The sequence below is a fragment of the Pseudophryne corroboree genome, chromosome 3, assembly GCF_028390025.1.
Source record: "Pseudophryne corroboree isolate aPseCor3 chromosome 3, aPseCor3.hap2, whole genome shotgun sequence".
Taxonomy (NCBI): domain Eukaryota; kingdom Metazoa; phylum Chordata; class Amphibia; order Anura; family Myobatrachidae; genus Pseudophryne; species Pseudophryne corroboree.
Window position 1 is genome coordinate 186,772,612 of NC_086446.1, and position 22,423 is coordinate 186,795,034.

Genomic DNA, 22,423 nt, shown 5'->3' on the forward strand with positions numbered 1-22,423 from the left:
GGTGCTGGTTTTAAAAATACGGGGGACCCCTACATCTTTTGTCCCCCGTATTTTTGGAACCAGGACCGGACTAAGAGCCCGGTGCTGGTTGTCTAAATACGGGGAACCCCTGTCCAATTTTATTCCCAATATTTAAACAACCAGGACTGGCTCAAAGAGCCCGAGGCTGGTTATACTTAGGAGGAGGGACCGCACACATTTTTTTTTACATTTTTTAACCCATTTAGACCCTTCTCCATTAAGTTAATGGAAGCCCTGGACAACAAAATTGCATTCATATCCTCCTCCCACTCCCTTCCCAGTCCCAAACACTAATTTTTTTTTTCTTTCTATAAAAATATACAATATATCACAAGTATGATGAGCAGGCAGGCAGCATCTGACTGAGATGCAAATTAGTGTAGGAGGGCTGGGTCAGTTGATGGTGGGCGAGTTTGTAAGCCATTGGCGGTGGCAGCGTCTCAGAGGCAGTAGCGGGCATTGGCTCGGCGGCGGTAGGGGTCATCGGCAGGATTCGGCGGACATTATAGCTGTAGTGCCTCACCAGCCACTGACCTCACCGCACGCCACTTATGCAGATGCACCACAAGTGACAGCAAGAGGTCACCAAAACTACAACAATAATCTGCAGTACCAATCAATAATAAGGAACAAACTGAGTATTCTGAAAGATCAGAAACCCAGTGCCCCAACCACCGCTGTCACTTGTTTAGCCATGTGTCAAAATGTAAAAGGACAGAAACTTAAAATAAACTTATTTACCCCTTACATTATTTATTAAATGACATTGTGTTTTCTCATAGTAACGCTGCATGCTTCCTAACATCTCAGCTACAACAATACAAATAAACACAGCTATCGAGCAGCTTGTCCCTAATGAAAACCAATAAGGACAATGTAACAACATTACACGTAACAGCAGTGTAGTTACCATCACACAGGACAACCCAACACACACACACCACTCACATCTTTTTAGCCACATCGGTCTCTCTAAATTGCTCCTTCATCATGACACGGCGCACTAATTGCGACACACTAAATCAACTCAGGCCGCCTTAGCTCCCACTGTCACATACAGCACATCCCTCCACTGCTCTCCTGCTCCTCCTCCATGCACGGCATGCTGCTGCTGCACATATCACTTCCGGGAGACCGGCTGCCAGCCACCTCTACCATAGAGTGCTACCCGGTGTGAGGGAAAGAGTGACCGCGCCTCACGCAGCTGATGGCACAGCGCCACCCTCAGGCATAGCGCCAGGCTGCAGTTATACTATCAATAGCTTTATTTTACAGTAAAAATAATAATAAATAAATTAATTAATTAATTAATAGTAATACCAATAATAATAAAAATAATTATAATATATTTTGATTGCCTTTTTTTCCAGTAGGACTGTTTCTGATTTGTGGCAACTGCATAGATGCTCACAGCTTGCCTCTTTTTACTTCTCCTTAAACGTTTACTCGTGGATGGAGCATCCCTATATGTGTATTACTAATATACTGATATGGAAAACATACAATTATTTCTCTCTATATCATGTAAATGACACACAACCCTGCCGTTATGGGGGTCATGGAGCGCCGTGGCTGCACGCTGATTATGTTAGGCACTAGAGCACAGGTTCTCAAACTCGGTCCTCAGGACCACACACGGTTTATGTTTTGCAGGTCACCTGTAGATTTTTAAAATGTGACAGCTGGTAAAATGTGACAGTTGGTGATACACAGTGCAGCTGCCTGGTGACCTGGAAACCGTGAACTATATGGGGTCCTGAGGACCGAGTTTGACTTTGAGAACCACTGCTGCACTAGAAAAGATACGCTACCTACTGCCTATGCATATGATTGACCGCTCACTCATCCAGTCCTTGCTTTCTGATTGGACGACGTAGCAACGCCCTTTTCCCCAGCTGCCGGCGTTATGATTGGCTGCGGGATGCTCGCTCTTTCTTTCCTTCCTCCCTGAGAGACGCCGCCAAGATGGTGAGTGCCGCTGCCCGAGAGCCCGCTGTAATCTGTGGGCTATCTGTGTCATCCCGATCTGGAGAGGGCAGGGGTGTATTATAGCACGTTCTCAGGGCACCTCTGCAATGGCTAGTGGGGTGATTTCTAAGCCGCGGGTAGCGGTATATACATAACAGTGTATGAGCTCCGGTGCTGGAGGCCTAGTGCGCTGTGCAGCCTGAGCCCCTAGCGACTCCGGGTCCCACGCCTGACTCTGCTATAACTCCCACAGGCGCCGTCTCCTGCAGCCGTGCCTGGGCGCTGAGGCTATGTCCTGTGATAGGGCAGCAAGGTGTTTGGCTTCTTGTGTGGCACCATGTCTTATCCTTGGCCCCTCTGCAGGTTTCTTGCTTCTCTCATGTTGAGCATTTAATTGAGTTTTAGTGGGTTTAGTTTAGTTTCCCTGAACCCTTAATATTCGCTTTACTCGTAGCTTGTTTTTCTTATTGCGTGTGCTCCCAGTAATTTGTGTAATTCACGTGTAAATGACGAGTCTTGGGGCATTGTGGTGATGTCTTCTATTTCATTATACGCCATATGACCTGTGTTTAGTGTAGGAAAGTGGAGAAATTATCCTGATCCCAAATAAGAGCAGATAAACAGGGTGATTCACTTGTGTCCCAATCGCCTGTCTAAAGTGACTGGAGATTGGGGGGGGGGGGCTATTCAATTGTTTTTTTGTTTTTTTTGCGTGCTGGTTGTGCCCCGGAAGTGCTGCATAAAATGGCTAAACCGCACTAAAGTTCTGGGTGTGATGCTTGTGTGCTAGAAGTGACCTATCTGCTTGCCACTTCAGGATACAGCTAGCAGAAATGCAGACAGTGGCAGCTGTTTGCGCCAGAACAGAGCAACACCTGCTGGCGAACAATTGAATTCCTCCTAAAAGGATGTTAGTGGTCATGAGCAAAGTATAGGCCTTTATTTTGCCACACAAATGATAGCTAGCAAGTGTCCAGGGAAATAAAGTCTTTACATTATTTTGGGTACAATAAAATACCTGATGGTTTTTGTGGTTTTAAACAAGTTTATATTAAGTTGTAAAAACAAGCTAAACCACTTGTAACTCATATAAAACCTCACTTCCAATGCAATACACCTTTCCCATAATGTAACCTAATGTTCTGCTTTTTAGCAGCATTCACCTGAAAAATGACACCATTATTGCTCATAATAGTATTTATACTCCTAATGTGTTACTATTCAGTTGGAGTTTACCAGAGGTTCTGCATTGAGATCCAGCAACTTTACCTTTTCACCCACTCATGACGTTGTGCACAGGGTGTGATGTTTGCTGTTCAGTTTTGAAAAAGCATTTTGAGTAAATCTCAGCTGCTGTTTATGACGTGCGTTTGCTGCACTGCGCTACCTATTAAGTTAAAGTGAGCCCTATAGTGCGCATGCCCTTCCTGCCTCTGGTACAAAAATTATTAGTTTTAAAACACAAATCCCAGCCTTAGTAACAGCAAATGCATTTGAAGGATATACAAATAAGTGTGGTTTCAACCCATGATGCAAAATATATATATTTATTTTCAGAATGACAGCGTCACCATAAGAACCCGGAAGTTTATGACCAACAGACTTCTCCAGAGAAAGCAAATGGTAAAGAACGTTCCCAGTTCTATTCAGTCCAAAAAAACACGAATAAGATTTAGGGGGACATGTACTAAGCCAGAGATTTTCAACCTTTTACAACTCTCGGCACACTGAGCTAGATTTAAATATTGCCAAGGCACACTCAAGTATAATGGTGATGCATGGTGCAGTTGCGTGTCCTAGGATGTCATGTCGCAGCTTCTCCATAGGTAACGCCTAAGCCAGAAGAGCCCAACACTGGCCGGCCCAAAATTAGAACTGGCCCTGCAACCACTAAACCCACCAGTATTGATCGTTCCAGGGCCTCACTAGTGGCAAAACACTGATAGGCCTGGCTCTGCTTCTATTGCGGCACATCTGGAGACTGCTCAGGACACACTAGTGTGCCACTGCACAGTGGTTGAAAAACACTGTACTAAGCAGTGATAAAAGTGGAGAAATGAGCCAGTTGAGAAGTGGCCCATAGCAACCAATCAGCATTGACGTAACGTTTAGAACTTGCATACTATAAATGTATACAGAGTAGCTGATTGCCCATGGCAAGCAATCAGCTACTCTGTATACGTTTATAGTATGCAAATTCTAAATGTTACGTCAACGCTGATTGGTTGCCATGGGTCACTTCTCCACTTTTATCACTGCTTAGTACATGTCCCCCTAAGTGTAATTCTGCCAGTATGTTTGGAGATTTTGTTAGTTATCGCCTTTATTAAATTGTCTTGTGTACATACCAATGCTGATGTAGCGCTTGTCAAATCTGTATAGCTTTTTATGATTTCCCAGTTGATGTATTTTTGCCTTTTTAATGTTAATGGTATGTGGAAAGAATGAATCCGTTCTGAGTTAACTACACAAATCTTAAGAAAGCAAAGTTTATAGCTGGCATACAACTTTAAAAATGGGTGTTTTGTCTAAACTGATTTAGCTTGCCCCTCCCCCTTTTTAAATGTGTACTTATCCTTTTGCAATAATTTTCTTTCCCTTTTTTCTCATTGGTGGTTCTAGCCACACCACCTACCTTCTCTTCCCCTCTGTCCCTTTTTTTTTTTTTTTTTTTTTTTTTTTTTTTTTAACCCACAAGCCCCCTAAAATAGGTCTCGCAGTATCCGTTATATTGTTTGTCGACTGTTGCTGTCATAATGTTAATGTGTTACTTTTGCAGGTCATAGATGTCCTTCATCCTGGAAAAGCCACTGTTCCTAAGACTGAAATCAGGGAGAAGCTGGCCAAAATGTACAAGACTACCCCAGATGTGATCTTTGTATTCGGTTTCAGGACTCACTTTGGTGGTGGCAAAACCACTGGATTTGGCATGATCTACGATTCCTTAGACTACGCAAAGAAAAATGAACCCAAGCACAGACTGGCCAGGGTAATTGGACTTGACACTTTTTCAGCCTTAAAGGAGTTTACAGTGCCTTCTGTATATAGTATGGTATCTTTTCCTATATCTATGTGGAATTGGTGAAATAAGATTTGCTAGCTGGCAGTCCTCTAGGTAACGGGCTGTGTACAGATAGGCTCTCACTGTAGCAGTCCTTTTGCGAGAAGTTTGATTATGCATAACTGCTCCTACTTTAACGTAATCAGTGGCTGGTAAACATGGGATCAGCTAAAAAATTGAATGAAAATTTCCAATTTATCCTATTCCCTATTCATGACTAGACTGCATTCCTTTTTGGTGTTGGTATCCCTATCCAAAAGGATGCGTGTGTAGGCCACAAACGCTGCTAATTTTGCCTCGCACCCCACACGTGCGCATGCTCAAAAATGCACATTGATAAGAATTGAAATGTACCTGAGGAGTCTCGAGTCTTGTATGTCTGGCATTATGTGCTTTATGGTTTCATAATACTCCATAAGGTGTTAATGAGTGCTTTCCTCAGTTGTTGCATACAGTCCTGAGTACAGCGTTATTTCTCCCTGGATGCCTATTGTTCTTTTATCTCTGTAGTAACTGACCAGATTGAGTTGTTAGAATGAGTATGGTGAGCTGTCAGTGGCTCTTAGGTTCAGGCTTGAGTGTTGTTGGACTAGTAATGAGCATTTGCTTTAGTCTGTTGCTTTAAAAATGTATGTTCTCTCCTTATAGCATGGCCTATATGAGAAGAAGAAGACTTCCAGGAAACAGCGCAAAGAAAGGAAGAACAGAATGAAGAAAGTCAGGGGTACAGCCAAAGCAAGCGTGGGTGCTGGCAAAAAGGTAAGCGCCTGACATGGCAGTGGAGTCTCTGCTAAAGTCATGTAACTCTAATAACCGCTCCTGTCTCTGTCATCCCAATCATTCTCGCGCATTTGGACATCAGAAGGTAAAGGTGGTCATAGGTTAGCTTTGCTAGAAGCTGTCAGATTAGTGAGACATATAACATATTGAGAATGTGCTGGTTATTTCAAGTTTGAGTAGGACAATCTGTAAATGGTGAAAGGATGACAGGCTATTACTACAGCAATCAAACAGTTAACTTTATGAAATCTACCAAAGTCCCCAGGAGGATTGCTGGTGGTCTGTGTTTTCTTTCTTTCTGTCCTTGGAGACTGGCACTTGCAGAGCTGCCTGCCCCTAACACCCCTATTGCTGCACATAGCCTTTGTCTGCAGCGTTGGAGAATGCCACAAAGGCTTATGGGTAAGAATGTTACTTGGCAGAAACCAGCAAAGCTGGTTGCAGTAGTGCATTAGAATACATTTATTACATACATGGAGAGCCTAAAGGAAATATTCTGAAGTGTTTAAACAAAATAAAAGTTTTCATGTTTCCTGACCAGTTAATACATTATGCTGGTATCAATGATTTATTTTAATGCACTTACCAGAACAGTGAGAAAACACACCTGGGTTTGTGGTGTAACTGCTTGTAGCATTGTAGTAGAACCAAGTTACTGTCACTTGCTATAGAGCAGTCAATCTCAAACTCTGTCCTCATGGAACCCTAATAGTACGTCTTCAAGGTATCCCCTGGAAAAATAAACATTAGTACCATCTGTAGTTCTATTGTTAGTCGGTTAACACACCAGTGTTCCAGCTAGATCTGTAAAACATGCATTGTTTGGGTTCCTTGAGGACTGGGGTGGGGATAACACTGCTATAGAGTATTTGGTGTCTTTTCTCTGTGTTGATGATCTCTACTCTTCTGTTTCACACTTTCTTGGAATCCTTCAGAAATGATCAGCAGGTACAGTGACTGCATGAGTGTGATCGCTGTGGAAACCTTGTGCACCCCATACTGCTGCATGTCTCAGTGTTAAGCTTCATTTTATAGCTCACATTAGAATTGATGGTATTATTATAATAACAATAATAATAATAAGACTAATGGGCCTTACACACTGGCCGATCTGCTGCCTAACGGCGGATACGGCCGATGAGCGACCCGGCGGCGGAGGGGCAGTGACGGGGGGAGTGAAGTTTCTTCACTCCCCCCGTCACCCGGCTGCATTGAAGTGCAGGCAAATATGGACGAGATCATTCATATTGGCCTGCATGCACAGCTGACGGGGGACCAGCGATGAACGAGCGCGGGGCCGCGCATCGTTCATCGCTGGAGCCTCCACACTGAAAGATATGAACGAGTTCTCGTTCATTTATGAACGAGATCGTTCATATCTTTAAAAAAATCGGCCAGTGTGTAGGGCCTATAATATGCAAACTATCATTCTTTGCTAGTTTATGGAAGAAAGGACTTGTAAAGCATATTAAGTGTTAAGTGTAGTTTATCAAATTATACCAAAGTCTTATACCCATAGAAAATGCTTCAATGTTGGATTTTCTACAGAGGATATTGTGGGCATACTAACTAAATTACTGAGTTATGTGGCACAATGCCCTTCCTTTAATGCATCATAAGGATACTGCAAGAAAACATTGAAATGGTAGGAGGCACAGGGCTGTCTTTATATACACGTCACATATGGGGTCGGTACGGGATGCAGAGTCAGTAAACCGATGCTGGCAGGGGGCAAGCGCAATGTGAACGCCCACAGAAGGGGAATCGCCAGTATTTTGGGGGCGGTATAGTACCCCTGTCGGGATCCCGGCGTCTGTATTGAGACAGCCGGGATCCCGATGGGTGGTATTTTAACTGCTTACCTCACATATCTATGAGGAGACTCACAATATGTATAATATATGTTCGGTTTATTGTTCCTTAGAATACACAAGTTTTCCTAAGACATACTGAAGCACTATTGAACTGATGCAAGAGTTTACACATTAACACGGTGTATTTATATAGAATAGCTGTTGTAGGGTAGATTCTTCTATGTGTGTTAGGGGGGTTTTGTTTTTTGGCCTGGTAGGTGAATTCACAACCCATGGATTCGATCTTCCTTTTTTTTTTTTTTCTTAATTTCCAAAGGGTTAGTTTGGTCATCGCCCTCTTCACATAGATGAGCGGTTTGTTTATGGTATAATTGTCCTGATTTCTACTTAGTTGTTTCTTGAATTACAAAAATGTCTATGAATTTATTAGCTACTGTATTTCATCTTGTAACCCTTTCATTAAAGGTTATAATGGTTTCCTTCTGTGTTTATCCCACACTATATTATTGGAGAGAGTTTTTCAAATGCTCTGGGATATGACACGGGTGATTGGCAGCTTTAAAAAGCAATGTTTGTGAAATGCAAGATGGTACATAAAAGCTCAAAACACCTTGCGTTTCATCATGGTTTGCCCAGGTGCAGATTTGCACTCTTAATCTGCCTACGTAGAGCATCTGTGTGTACAGAAGATATGTCTGAACGACATTCAGATGTATCTGGTCGGCCCTACTGCACAGCTGATGACTACAATGGCTACATATGCTAGTGTGTACGGACAACCAGCTGACTGCGCAAAAGGGTTACAGAGTAAAAGATTAATTGTTCGATATACTCGGAAAAGATATCTTTTGGTTACTATGATAATGATGTATATATGAACAACTTTGTTGAGATGTGCACCCAGCCTAATGCAGGGACGGGTGGTATTCAGTATGCCGGCTGTTGGGATCCCGGCGCCGGAGTCCCGACACCCAGCATACCGAAAACTATTCTCCCTCTTGGGGGTCCACGACCCCCCTGGAGAGAGAATAAATATCTTAGTGCGCCACCGTGCCTGCAGCATGGCGAGCGAAGCCTGCAAGGGGCTCATTTGCGCTCGCCCAGCTGCTTGTATGCTGGCGGTCGGGATCCCAGCCGCCGGCATTTCTTACTACACCCACAGGGACTACAGACACTGATCTAACAAGTGGGCAAGAAATTTAAATGCCCAACTTGTTGAGCTGCTGATCGGTAAGTGCACATAGCTTATCTTATCGCCTGCTCGGTAGGTGCGATGGCCAGTCGCCCTTTTTGTCTGTGTACCCAGCATAACTCTAAATGACTCTATTAAAAGGTAATTAACTCCAGTTGTATATATGTTATGTACCCATACGTTAGATCTCAGCTGCTGTATATCAGTTGCAGGGTTAAGATACTAATGGTAAACCAGGCAGGCAGACTTTTACACTGTAACAATGTTGCATGTTTTGCATAAAAAGTGAACCTTTAAACTTTGCACTATTGTTTTGTAATGGTGTTTTGTACTTGCAGATTTGCTTTTTAAAACTTTTTATTAACAACATTGCTTTTATGCATATTCAAGTAAACATTTTTAAATGTTTCTTGGACACCTTTGGGGTAATTCAATTAGGTGCTCTCCACCCCGTTGGTTGAGATCAATTGTAGGTGAAGGGGGCGAATCGGGGCTGCCTTCATAGCACTTAAACGCAATGGCAATTCGCCCCCTTCGTCTGTAATTGAATACCACCTATTTGCATATGAGATGAGTGCAAGGTACTTGGTTTTTGTGTTGTGAGGAGTGTCAAAATCACAGAAATTTGACACAAATTGAACGCAAAGTAAATGTACTTTCATTTGGAAAAGCAAGATAAAGTACACATTTGACTTTTTCTGTTAATTAAAAAAACAAGTTTTGAAAAGCTTGCAGATTTCAGAGGTAATTTAACTTGTGTTTTTTTTTTTTTTTGGACAACATCGACCAAGGGAGCTACTGTATTTTGCCCACTAGGTGCAATACCTTTCTGCTCACACCTTCCTGAGGTGGCGAGCTGGAGTGTGCGAAAAGTTTCTTTGTGCACAATTCGTCAGCATGCCCAAAATGTAATGGGTGGCCAATCACTTGAGATCTATTGGCCAAAACGGTTATCGCTGCGTTATTTTAGACAGATGGTAGTGCGTGCAAAAACACTTGAATTCTTGCCCTTTTTTTGTTTGAGTCTTCCTGCTTTTAATTGGAGTTTGTTGCTTTTCTACACTTTCCTTCTCCAAATCCTCTTGTACATAGTTTTGATTCCTGTAACAAACTTTGGATGTTATTATGCAGAATGTTCATTTATTTTAGCTGATATGATGTCTAATTTTTGCAAGTGACTTTGGGGGATTGTGAAGGCCATAAGGTTAATTTGGCAACTGCTAGAGTGATGACTATCTCCAACACTTATGTTCGAAAAGGCACCCATATGCTGGTGTGTGTATGGGTAGATGTCTCTTCATACTACATTTTCAGTTGTTAATCACATTTGATGCTGTGTTTTATTAGTAACCTAATTTTCATGGGGGGAGGGCGATTTTCTTTTCATTCTATGGTTTTACCTGTATGTACTGTAATTAGTTTTCAGTGAAATTACTTTCTAATGTTTTCTCTTACCCTGTGTTCTTGCCTTTCTCAGTGAGCTTTGGGGCTAGTTCTCACAGGTACACCTCCATAGTTATAAGCATGGCTGCATGGAAATTACATTTATTCTACTGTAGATCATTATTTTGATTTTTGCCCTCAAATAGTCTGCAGTGTTGTGTTGATACTAGCAAACAGCTGCTTGTAGATATAGAAATGAATCGGATGAAATCACTGTTTGTACACTGCCTTGCACTTGCTTTAGCTTTTTAATTTTGTCTCTTATACAAATCTCAAGTGATTATTTTGTTTTTCTAAGATCAGCAATCAACTTAATCGGTGCATTATAAACATCAAGATTTCTCAACCTTTTTGGACTACTACCTTGTAGCAAAGGTGTACCAAGTATTCCTTTGTTTCAGCATATCCTGTTCATTTATGCCAAAAGCCCCTAACGTGTATAAATGTGTCAAATCTTTAATTATTAAAATTCTCCCTTTATTCATGAAACTTTAAAATCTGGTTGTAAATGCCCCTAGGGATATGTGTAACACGGGTTGAGAAACCTTGACTGTCTTGATTAGCATGTTTAAGAAAAGAAAAATCTGTAACGTGCTTCTTAAATTCATGTATTTTATTTTACAGAAGGATTAATGCATCCAGGGATGGTCTTCCTGAAAACTGTACTACAATCTACGATCTTGTAATAAAAATGATAAAAATCGGTGTCTTGCTCTTCAGTGTCTTTTTGTATATCATTTATTGCACTAGAACAGTGTACTTCAAAGTGGTACTCCACCTCTTAGGAAAGCATAGGTCACGTTGGGATTCGTATGTACTGCCGCTCCATTGACCAGTTGGTGTCGAAACAGTGAAATGGTGTTCCAGATATAAGCAGCTGAGACAAACTGACCTGCTTGAAGTTGTATAGTAGTTTGTAAATTTGTTGCTTGGCGCTAATGTGGTGCTATTGAAAATACTTTATATTTGATATGTGGCATTATGTAGATTAAGTAATGCTTTTACAGTCAATGTGCAGTCCCTTGCTGCTCCAATCGTTGGGAAAACTGGAAAGATCCAAACCCAGTTGCTTTAGCTTGATTGCTAGTATGCATGTGTCACAGAAAGTTAAATTGGAGGCCACTCCTCACATTAGGCAGAAATAAGAAAAATACAGCAATGTTTGGCTATAGTGAGGTCTCTTGTATTGGTACTTTGCCCCAGATATGAAAATGTGACTTTCTGCAGACTACACCCGGTTTCCTACAGTAAGTTGGTGAAAAGAAATCTTGCTTAACGCAATACATTCTACTCAAATTGTTATAGATTGAGTTCCTAGTTTTAATTATTAAATCCCACTATACTATTTGATAATTGGACACCAGTCATCCATGTTCAGCAACATCTTCGAGTTGACGTAAACACTGGCACAACTACAGTACACAATCATTACTGTATCTGTATAGTCGTGTCTCAGATTGATGAAAGCTGCTGTTTGTCTGACTGGTGTAAATGCACCTCACGCATTTTTCCTTTTTTGTTTGTGTTCGAGAGCTGTGTGTATGCCAGAGCTGTGACTTATGTATATTCTTTGTTGTGTGCAACCTGCAACAAATGACCAATGACTGGAATATGCTTAATAGTAGATCCTGTGCCCCATTCTATGTGACTTCCCTCTGAATCTACACGATAAAGAGCCCAAAACACTGGTGTGCCTCTAGTTTCATGGTTTGTTCAACTGTTCCCATGGACAGTAGTCCAATTTATAATACCGATTACTGCAGTGTGCCTGCAGTCTTCACAATCTCTTCTGTCAAAGGATATATGAATTCGCACTTTGTGGAAATTCTGTGCTCCACTGTTAGTATATATGATAGTATAGTGGTAAAGTTCAACCTGGTGCTAGTGACCGAAATGAATCCTTCCTCAGGGTCATCCTTTTTCTTTTTTTCTTTTTTTTTTCCTTCCTGTTTTCTTAAGCTGGGTACACACTAGACCAACGGTTCAGACCTTTCTGACGATAAGTAAGTGCATATACAATTACCAGTCATCTGTCCAATGTTTGCTGTGCTGCAGGATTAACATGATATGTCTGAGCGACATTCAGCCATATCACTGGTACACACCCTGCCTGCGATAAGTCTGCCAGTGTGTGAACCCACCATGTGATTATCTTTCTGAACCACATCGTATAAAAGGGGAAAAATAAGGGTCTGAATACAGTAGATTTCAGTGTTTTGTAGATAACATCAATGTGATAAAATTAATGGAATTCACCGTTTTTAATTGAATACAGGTGTGAATTCTATAAGGTTATCACCCAGGATGTTATGTAAAAATGCTTCCATGAGCACTGTGGTTAGTAGGCACATAAAAGCATCTCCATAATAACTGTATCTGTGGTTTATTCCCAGATATAAAAACACCCCACAGTCTAAATGTGTGTACGTATTGGCATAAGCGTGTGCATGTATGCTTACATAGATGATTGTGTAAGACACATAAAGGTTTATTTGTCTCTTACGCTAGTCATTCAAATACACATTCCATGCTTGAAAAATTGATATTTAAGATATGTTCCTGCGCTCTCTCACTGCAGCCAACCCAGGTATTCTCCAGGTGTCACCTAACACACCATATAAACATATACACAAAGAAGATTTGGAAAAAACCTCAGATGGCGCAGAAAATAAATGGTAGTCCAAACTCTTCAAACTGGAAAGTTCTTATGCAAGTCCACTTCCAGGGATATTTTATGCAAAAAAAACACAAATCAAAAACAGATGTTCAGAATACTCCTTACATGAACATTAGGTAGAGGTCAACCCAGACTCCTTCGGCTAAGCAATATTCAGGGTGTGTGCTGCTTACATAGATCAGATGGGAACGAAACATATAAAGGTATTTTCTCTAACGTCCTAAGTGGATGCTGGGGACTCCGTAAGGACCATGGGGGGGGATAGCGGCTCCGCAGGAGACTGGGCACATCTAAAGAAAGCTTTAGGACTATCTGGTGTGCACTGGCTCCTCCCCCTATGACCCTCCTCCAAGCCTCAGTTAGATCTCTGTGCCTGAACGAGAAGGGTGCACACTAGGGGCTCTCCTGAGCTTCTTAGTGAAAGTTTTAGTTTAGGTTTTTTATTTTCAGTGAGACCTGCTGGCAACAGGCTCACTGCATCGAGGGACTAAGGGGAGAAGAAGCGAACTCACCTGCGTGCAGAGTGGATTGGGCTTCTTAGGCTACTGGACATTAGCTCCAGAGGGACGATCACAGGCCCAGCCATGGATGGGTCCCAGAGCCGCGCCGCCGGCCCCCTTACAGAGCCAGAAGACAGAAGAGGTCCGGAAAATCGGTGGCAGAAGACATCCTGTCTTCACCAAGGTAGCGCACAGCACTGCAGCTGTGCGCCATTGCTCCTCAGCACACTTCGGTCACTGAGGGTGCAGGGCGCTAGGGGGGGGCGCCCTGAGCAGCAATAAAAACACCTTGGCTGGCGAAAATACATCACATATAGCCCCCAGGGCTATATGGATGAATTTTAACCCCTGCCAGAATCCATAAAAAAGCAGGAGAAAAGTCCGCGAAAAAGGGGCGGATCTTATCTCCTCAGCACACTGGCGCCATTTTCCCTCACAGCTCAGTTGGAGGGAAGCTCCCCTGGCTCTCCCCTGCAGTCACTACACTACAGAAAGGGTTAAAAAAGAGAGGGGGGCACTAATTAGGCGCAGTATTAACAATACAGCAGCTATAAGGGGAAAAACACTTATATAAGGTTATACCTGTATATATGTAGCGCTTTGGTGTGTGCTGGCAAACTCTCCCTCTGTCTCCCCAAAGGGCTAGTGGGGTCCTGTCCTCTATCAGAGCATTCCCTGTGTGTGTGCTGTATGTCTGTACGTTTGTGTCGACATGTATGAGGAGAAAAATGATGTGGAGACGGAGCAGATTGCCTGTAATAGTGATGTCACCCCCTAGGGGGTCGACACCTGAGTGGATGAACTGTTGGAAGGAATTACGTGACAGTGTCAGCTCTGTATAAAAGACAGTGGTTGACATGAGACAGCCGGCTACTCAGCTTGTGCCTGTCCAGACGTCTCATAGGCCGTCAGGGGCTCTAAAGCGCCCGTTACCTCAGATGGCAGATATAGACGCCGACACGGATACTGACTCCAGTGTTGACGGTGAAGAGACAAATGTGACTTCCAGTAAGGCCACACGTTACATGATTGAGGCAATAAAAAATGTTTTACACATTTCTGATAATACGAGTACCACCAAAAAGGGGTATTATGTTCGGTGAGGAAAAACTACCTGTAGTTTTCCTGAATCTGAGAAATTAAATGAGGTGTGTGATGATGCGTGGTTTTCCCCCGATAACAACTGATAATTTCTGAAATGTTATTGGCAATATATCCTTTCCCGCCAGAGGTTAGGGTGCGTTGGGAAACACCCCCTAGGGTGGATAAAGCGCTCACACGCTTGTAAGGGCTCTACCCTCTCCTGAGATGGCTGCCCTTAAGGATCCTGCTGATAGAAAGCAGGAGGGTATCCTAAAATGTATTTACACACATACTGGTGTTATACTGCGACCAGCAATCGCCTCAGCCTGGATGTGCAGTGCTGGGTTGGCGTGGTCGGATTCCCTGACTGAAAATATTGATACCCTAGATAGGGACAGTATATTTTTGCCTATAGAGCATTTAAAAGATGCATTTCTATATATGCGTGATGCACAGCGGAATATTTGCCGACTGGCATCAAGTCTAAGTGCGTTGTCCATTTCTACCAGTAGAGGGTTATGGACACGTCAGTGGTCAGGTGATGCGTATTCCAAACGGCATTTGGAAGTATTGCCTTAATAAGGGGAGGAGTTATTTGGGGTCGGTCTTTCAGACCTGGTGGCCACGGCAACAGCTGGAATATCCACGTTTGTACCCCAGGTCGCCTCTCAACATGAGAAGACGCCGTATTATCAGGCGCAGTCTTTTCGTGGACAAGCGGGCAAAATGTTCCTCATTTCTGCCCCGTGACAGAGGGAGAGGAAAAAGGCTGCAGAAATCAGCCAGTTCCCAGGAACAGAAACCCTCTCCCGCCTCTGCCAAGCCCTCAGTATGACGCTGGGGCTTTACAAGCAGAATCAGGCACGGTGGGTGGCCCGTCTCAATGAATTTCAGCGCGCAGTGGGCTCACTCGCAAGTAGACCCCTGGATCCTTCAGGTGATATCTCAGGGGTACAAATTAGAATTCGAGACGTCTCCCCCTCGCCGTTTTCCTAAAGTCGACTTTACCAATGTCTCCTTCTGACAGGGAGACAGTTTTGGAAGCCATTCACAAGCTGTATTCCCAGCAGGTGATAATCAAGGTACCCCTCCTGCAACAGGGAACGGGGTATTATTCCACACTGTTGTGGTACCGAAGCCGGACGGCTCGGTGAGACCGATTCTAAATCTAAAATCTTTGAACACTTACATACAGAGGTTCAAATTCAAGATTGAGTCACTCAGAGCAGTGATTGCGAACCTGGAAGAAGGGGACTACATGATGTCTCGGGACATCAAGGATGCTTACCTTCATGTCAAAATTTACCCTTCTCACCAAGGGTACCTCAGGTTTATGGTACAGAACTGTCACTATCAGTTCAGACGCTGCCGTATGGATGGTCCACGGCACCCCGGGTCTTTACCAAGGTAATGGCCGAAATGATGATATTCCTTCGAAGGAAGGGAATTTTAGTTATCCCTTACTTGGACGATTCCCTGATAAGGGTAAGATCCAGGGAACAGTTGGAGGTCGGTGTAGCACTATCTCAGGTAGTGTTGCGGCAGCACGATTGGATTCTCAATATTCCAAAATCGCAGCTGGTTCCGACGACTTGTCTTCTGTTCCTAGGGATGATCCTGGACACAGTCCAGAAAAAGGTGTTTCTCCCGGAGGGGAAAGACAGGGAGTTATCCGAGCTAGTCAGGAACCTCCTAAAACCGAGCCAAGTCTCAGTGCATCAATGCACAAGGGTTCTGGGTAAAATGGTGGCTTCCTACGAAGCAATCCCATTCGTCAGATTCCACGCAAGAACTTTCCAGTGGGACCTGCTGGACAAATGGTCCGGGTCGCATCTTCAGATGCATCAGCGGATAACCCTGTCACCAAGGACAAGGGTGTCCCTCCTGTGGTGGTTGCAGAGTGCTCATCTTCTAGAGGGCCGCAGATTCGGCATTCAGGACTGGGTCCTGGTGACCACGGATGCCAGCCTGCGAGGCTGGGGAGCAGTCACACAGGGAAGGGAATATCCAGGGCTTATGGTCAAGCCTGGAGACATCACTTCACATAAATATCCTGAAGCTAAGGGCCATTTACAATGCTCTAAGCTTAGCAAGACCTCTGCTTCAAGGTCAGCCGGTGTTGATCCAGTCGGACAACATCACGGCAGTCACCCACGTAAACGGACAGGGTGGCACAAGAAGCAGGAGGGCAATGGCAGAAGCTGCAAGGATTCTTCGCTGGGCGGAAAATCATGTGATAGCACTGTCAGCAGTATTCATTCCGGGAGTGGACAACTGGGAAGCAGACTTCCTCAGCACGACCTCCACCCGGGAGAGTGGGGACTTCACCCAGAAGTCTTCCACATGATTATAAACCGTTGGGAAAAACTCGACAGGTATTGCGCCAGGTCAAGGGACCCTCAGGCAATAGCTGTAGACGCTCTGGTAACACCGTGGGTGTACCAGTCAGTGTATGTGTTCCCTCCTCTGCCTCTCATACCCAAGGTACTGAGATTGATAAGATGGAGAGGAGTAAGCACTATATTCGTGGCTCCGGATTGGCCAAGAAGGACTTGGTAACCGGAACTTCAAGAGATGCTCACGGAGGATCCTTGGCCTCTACCTCTAAGAAGGGACCTGCTCCAACAAGGACCCTGTCTGTTCCAGGACTTACCGCGGCTGCGTTTGACGGCATGGCGGTTGAACGCCGGATCCTGAAGGAAAAAAGGCATTCCGGATGAAGTCATCCCTATCCTGATCAAAGCCAGGAAGGATGTAACCGCAAAACATTATCACCGCATTTGGCGAAAATATGTTGCGTGGTGCGAGGCCAGTAAGGCCCGACGGAGGAAATTCAACTGGGTCGATTCCTACATTTCCTGCAAACAGGAGTGTCTATGGGCCTGAAATTGGGGTCCATTAAGGTTCAAATTTCGGCCCTGTCAATTTTCTTCCAAAAAGAACTAGCTTCAGTCCCTGAAGTTCAGACGTTTGTAAAAGGGGTACTGCATATACAGCCTCCTTTTGTGCCTCCAGTGGCACTTTGGGATCTCAATGTAGTTTTTTGGGTTCCAAAAGTCACATTGGTTTGAACCTCTTAAATCTGTGGAGTTAAAATATCTCACATGGAAAGTGGTCATGCTGTTGGCCCTGGCCTGGGCCAGGCGCGTGTCAGAATTGGCGGCTTTATCCTGTAAAAGCCCTTATCTGATTTTCCATTCGGACAGGGCGGAATTGAGGACTCGTCCTCAGTTTCTCCCTAAGGTGGTTTCAGCGTTTCACCTGAACCAACCTATTGTGGTGCCTGCGGCTACTAGGGACTTGGAGGACTCCAAGTTGCTAGACGTTGTCAGGGCCCTGAAAATATATGTTTCCAGGACGGCTGGAGTCAGAAAATCTGACTCGCTGTTTATCCTGTATGCACCCAACAAGCTGGGTGCTCCTGCTTCTAAGCAGACTATTGCTCGTTGGATTTGTAGTACAATTCAGCTTGCACATTCTGTGGCAGGCCTGCCACAGCCAAAAATCTGTAAATGCCCACTCCACAAGGAAGGTGGGCTCATCTTGGGCGGCTGCCCGAGGGGTCTTGGCTTTACAACTTTGCCGAGCAGCTACTTGGTCAGGAGCAAATACGTTTGTAAAATTCTACAAAATTGATACCCTGGCTGAGGAGGACCTGGAGTTCTCTCAATTGGTGCTGCAGAGTCATCCGCACTCTCCCGCCCGTTTGGGAGCTTTGGTATAATCCCCATGGTCCTTACGGAGTCCCCAGCATCCACTTAGGACGTTAGAGAAAATAAGAATTTACTTACCGATAATTCTATTTCTCGTAGTCCGTAGTGGATGCTGGGCGCCCATCCCAAGTGCGGATTGTCTGCAATACTGGTACATAGTTATTGTTACCAAAAAATCGGGTTATTGCTGTAGTGAGCCATCTTTTCTAGAGGCTCCTCTGTTATCATGCTGTTAACTGGGTTCAGATCACAAGTTGTACAGTGTGATTGGTGTGGCTGGTATGAGTCTTACCCGGGATTCAAAATCCTTCCTTATTGTGTACGCTCGTCCGGGCACAGTATCCTAACTGAGGCTTGGAGGAGGGTCATAGGGGGAGGAGCCAGTGCACACCAGATAGTCCTAAAGCTTTCTTTAGATGTGCCCAGTCTCCTGCGGAGCCGCTATCCCCCCCATGGTCCTTACGGAGTCCCCAGCATCCACTACGGACTACGAGAAATAGAATTATCGGTAAGTAAATTCTTATTTTTAACCTTATACAGATGATATAGACTCCGGATTTGACCATATCATCTGTAGAAGGCTAAAGATACCTTTATATGTTGAGTCACATGGAATAAAGATTAAAGGCCCATACACACGGTGAGATTTGGGCTATGCCTGATTCTCACTATGCGACGGGCTAGGTCGGCATAGCAAGCACATAATGACTGCTTGCGATACTGACTTATGTGCGATTTTGGCTAAGTGTCAATTTTGATTATCTCTTCTATAGAGAGAGACAAAATTTACTTGTCTGTACAGTCTATAAAGGCTTGCGATGCTGACCGTGCATCGAATCTGGATCGCAAGGTGACTCACATTGCGATCTGCTCTAACAGTTTGGCTGTATAGTCAAGATCGTAAGAAAATATCTCACTGTGTACACACCATCTAGGGTATTCAAATATCCGCAAATTCGCGGCAATTTTTCTCCCGTTTTTTGACCTATTTAATTCCAAACGGGTTTCACGTGAAAATTCTTGCAGTGAAAAGTGCAGGTGAAAATGGGGAAATCAGCCTGTACCCCAAAAAATGCTAAACTAACATAGGAAAACAGAAGAGTAGTGTATTAGAGATCAGAGTTTTTGGGGACTTAAATTGTGTGAAATGGCTGTTATATGCATTTTTTTTTAAAAATGCAAAAAAATGATAAGTTTTTTTGAGCAAAATAAATGCTCATTAAATTTGGGGTACATGAAAATGGGTATCATTTTAGGGTACTTTAAAAAAAAAAAAAGTGGAAACAGACCGATTACTCCCATCTGCAAGCCTAAAAACACCTGTCCCACTCATAAAGCACCCCAATATACCTGTCCCATACCTTGAACCCCAATTTCCATCACTTTGTACTTTTTCACCCCAAAAATGACATGTCATTATTGGCCAATTAAAAATAATTAAAAACCTCAACGTGCCTAATTAGTCATTAAGGGGGGGTGTCCCAGGAGTTCTGTACCATATCCAAACATTTTTACCTTAAAATAGTGACTTTTACCAACTTTTTACCTGCTTCAGAGTAGGTGAAGTGAAATTAGTGAAAAAATGATCACCGATAAATTTTCCCGGAAAATTGAATAGGCTGTAATTGCGTTTCGCGGGAAAAGTCCGTTATCGCTGCTAATTGAATATACCCCCATGAGTTTTATACCACCACACCAATGTTTATCAACATTAGAATGTCTTTTTAAAGATAATGGTGCTTGTTCGGATGTGTCTTCTGCTAAATATAGTATTGTGGGTGTTTGATCCCTAGAAGTGTTTGTATTTATAAATACACTTAAAGAAAAGCTGTACTCTATTTGTTTTCATCATGAGAATAAATATGATCTATATAAAACTAGTTTCTTCAGGTCTTTACCGGGTTACCATGGTAACGGGACAATAAAATTTTTCTAGATATTAGAAGGGAAAATATTGAGCCTCTAGTATTTTAGTGTAAGATATAGCGAGAGTAGGGACAATTTGATTTCTAGTGTCAGACTATATTGAGCTGGATGGTCTAACCTTCTGGTATGCATACCTCCCAACCACTCTGTTTCCAGCGGGACAGTCCTGTTTTTTGTACACTGTCCCACCTGTGGGCTGCAGTGTCCTGAGATGGGGGGGGGGGGGGGGGAAGAATGTTGTGACGGCGTTTGTTTGAGCCTTGATAGTCCCTTAATGCTGTGTGTGTCTAAACTCTGCAGAGATGGAAGCGCTGGGAATGCCCCCAAAATGATGAGTACGGGGGACGTGCAGCAGGGCCATGCCTCCTTTTTGGGTCCCATTTTCTAGTGTCCAAATGTTTGGAGATATGTGTAGGTGTTCCATTCACACTATACCGTAAGTAACGCACACTTCCGATATGCGTTCTACACCGGGAAAAGACAATATGACTCAATTAAGGCTCCAAATATAAATTCTATTGCATGATAGAGCATATTATTAATTCAAATACATATATACTGAACAGGGCCGGTTCTATGATTTGTGGCGCCCCGGGCAAAATATGGGGGGCGTGGCTTCGATTGGGGGCGTGGTCAGCGCGCTGAAAGAAAAAATAAAAATAAATAAAAAGTATACTTACCATCCCCGTTCCTGATCCAGACCCCCTCCGCCGGCGGCGCCGCTCTTCTCCTCTCCTCCTCTCTTCTGTTCTCTTCGATCTATGGGAGAGACGTTATTACGTCTCTCCCATAGAACAGCATAGACACTAGAGGTCAATTATGACCCCTAGTGTCTGTGCCACTATGCTGTGCGGTGCGCGATGACGTCATCGCGCATCGCACAGCAAAGGTCCTCTAGACGAAGGGAAACTAGACCGTAGCGTCTAGTTTCCCTTCATGGAGAGGACCTTTGCTGTGCGGTGCGCGATGACGTCATCGCGCACCGCACAACTAAGGTCCTCTCCATGAAGGGAAACTAGACGCTACGCGTCTGGTTCCCTTCAAAGCGGGGGGGCACAGCAGGGCACTACGGGGGGCACAGTGGCGGATCTTGCCCTGGTGCGGCGCCCTCCGGATGGCGGCGCCCCGGGCAAAAGTACCGCTTGCCCGTGGCAAGAACCGCCACTGATACTGAATTTGAATGGAGTATGATAAAGTATCTGGAAATGTGAAATAAAGGCACGCTCATTTGGGAGTACATAGGAAACAAAGTGTGGTGGAATAACTGAGGTGCATTTAAAGATGCATGAAACATTTACAAAAATATAAAACCGGAAATAATCCTTACTTCTTGTTTGTGTTCCATTGGTGCAGGGGTGGCCAACCAGTCAGAGACAAAGAGACAAAAAAAAAAGTGTTAGGTACGTCAAAGAGTCGACATCAAGCCGAAGGCGCACATGCAAAAATGGGGTGTGGCCTTGTGCCTTCTAGGCCACGCCTCTTATAAAATACATTGAAAAAGCCAGATCCAACATAAAATACATTGAAAAGGCCACTTCCACAAAAAAAATAATTTTAAATGCCAGATCCACATAAAATATATTGAAAAATCCAGATTCACATAATACACTTAAGCTCCCCCATGTGTCACTCCAACCAGCACCCTCCTGTCACTTCAGCCAGCACCCTCATGGGTCACTTCAACTTCCCCCAATTCATGCCATTGCAACAGCCCCTCATGTGTCCTCTGTTTGCTGGTGGGTGTCTCATCTCTAGTATCTGGCTCCCTCAGTTCTAAGTCCCCGTAGTGCTGCTGCGTGTTTTTCTAGAGAACAGTGGTTATCGGATCTGTTGTGGTCATGTGACTTTGTGTGTTAGGAGCCACATTTGAAGAAAGAAAGAGCCGCATGTGGCTCAAGAGCCACAGGTTGGCCACCGCTGCATTGGTGGAACGCAAACCACTAAAACCACATTTTTTATTTATAAGCATGACGCTATGCAAAGTAAAATAATAATAAATAGCGGAACTGTTATAAAAACCTATTGTGAGGTAAAAACAAAAGCATATGAATTGGCAGCATATAAAACAGCAACATCATATACAGTACAGTACAGCCATAACTATTAGAGGTACACACTGTATACAGTAAAGCCATAACTGTTAGAGGTAAATTAGATTAAAATGTGCCATTTCATAAAAAGCAGCGTAACTCAAACTGTTTAGGTTATGAGGGAGTAATGTTTTCAGGGTGGTATTCATGTGACC

The 22,423-nt window shown here is 43.8% G+C and overlaps 2 protein-coding genes across 5 annotated transcripts in view; one reads left to right on the forward strand and one right to left on the reverse strand.

Moving 5' to 3' along the window:
- POLR3A (RNA polymerase III subunit A) overlaps positions 1–1,183 on the reverse strand; it is a 229,662-nt gene extending 228,479 nt beyond the window's left edge. The window contains exon 1 of one of the 2 annotated variants that reach the window (XM_063958705.1): positions 970–1,183. In XM_063958705.1, the coding sequence (XP_063814775.1) occupies positions 970–1,013 (44 nt within the window). In that variant the 5' untranslated portion in view covers positions 1,014–1,183. The remainder of the gene's footprint in view (positions 1–969) is intronic. The other variant, XM_063958706.1, reaches the window with a different exon arrangement.
- A 757-nt stretch (positions 1,184–1,940) lies between these two features.
- On the forward strand, positions 1,941–10,984 carry RPS24 (ribosomal protein S24). 3 transcript variants are annotated; one of them, XM_063958708.1, is made up of 7 exons: positions 1,941–1,989; positions 3,547–3,612; positions 4,769–4,978; positions 5,699–5,809; positions 6,766–6,778; positions 10,314–10,338; positions 10,904–10,984. In XM_063958708.1, the coding sequence occupies exons 1-5, from the start codon at positions 1,987–1,989 to the stop codon at positions 6,769–6,771; spliced, it is 396 nt and encodes a 131-aa protein (XP_063814778.1). In that variant the 5' UTR covers positions 1,941–1,986; the 3' UTR covers positions 6,772–6,778; positions 10,314–10,338; positions 10,904–10,984. The 3 variants fall into 3 exon arrangements, with proteins under 3 accessions (XP_063814778.1, XP_063814779.1, XP_063814777.1); XM_063958709.1 differs by lacking the exon at positions 6,766–6,778; XM_063958707.1 differs by lacking the exons at positions 6,766–6,778; positions 10,314–10,338.
- Positions 10,985–22,423: the final 11,439 nt, after the last annotated feature.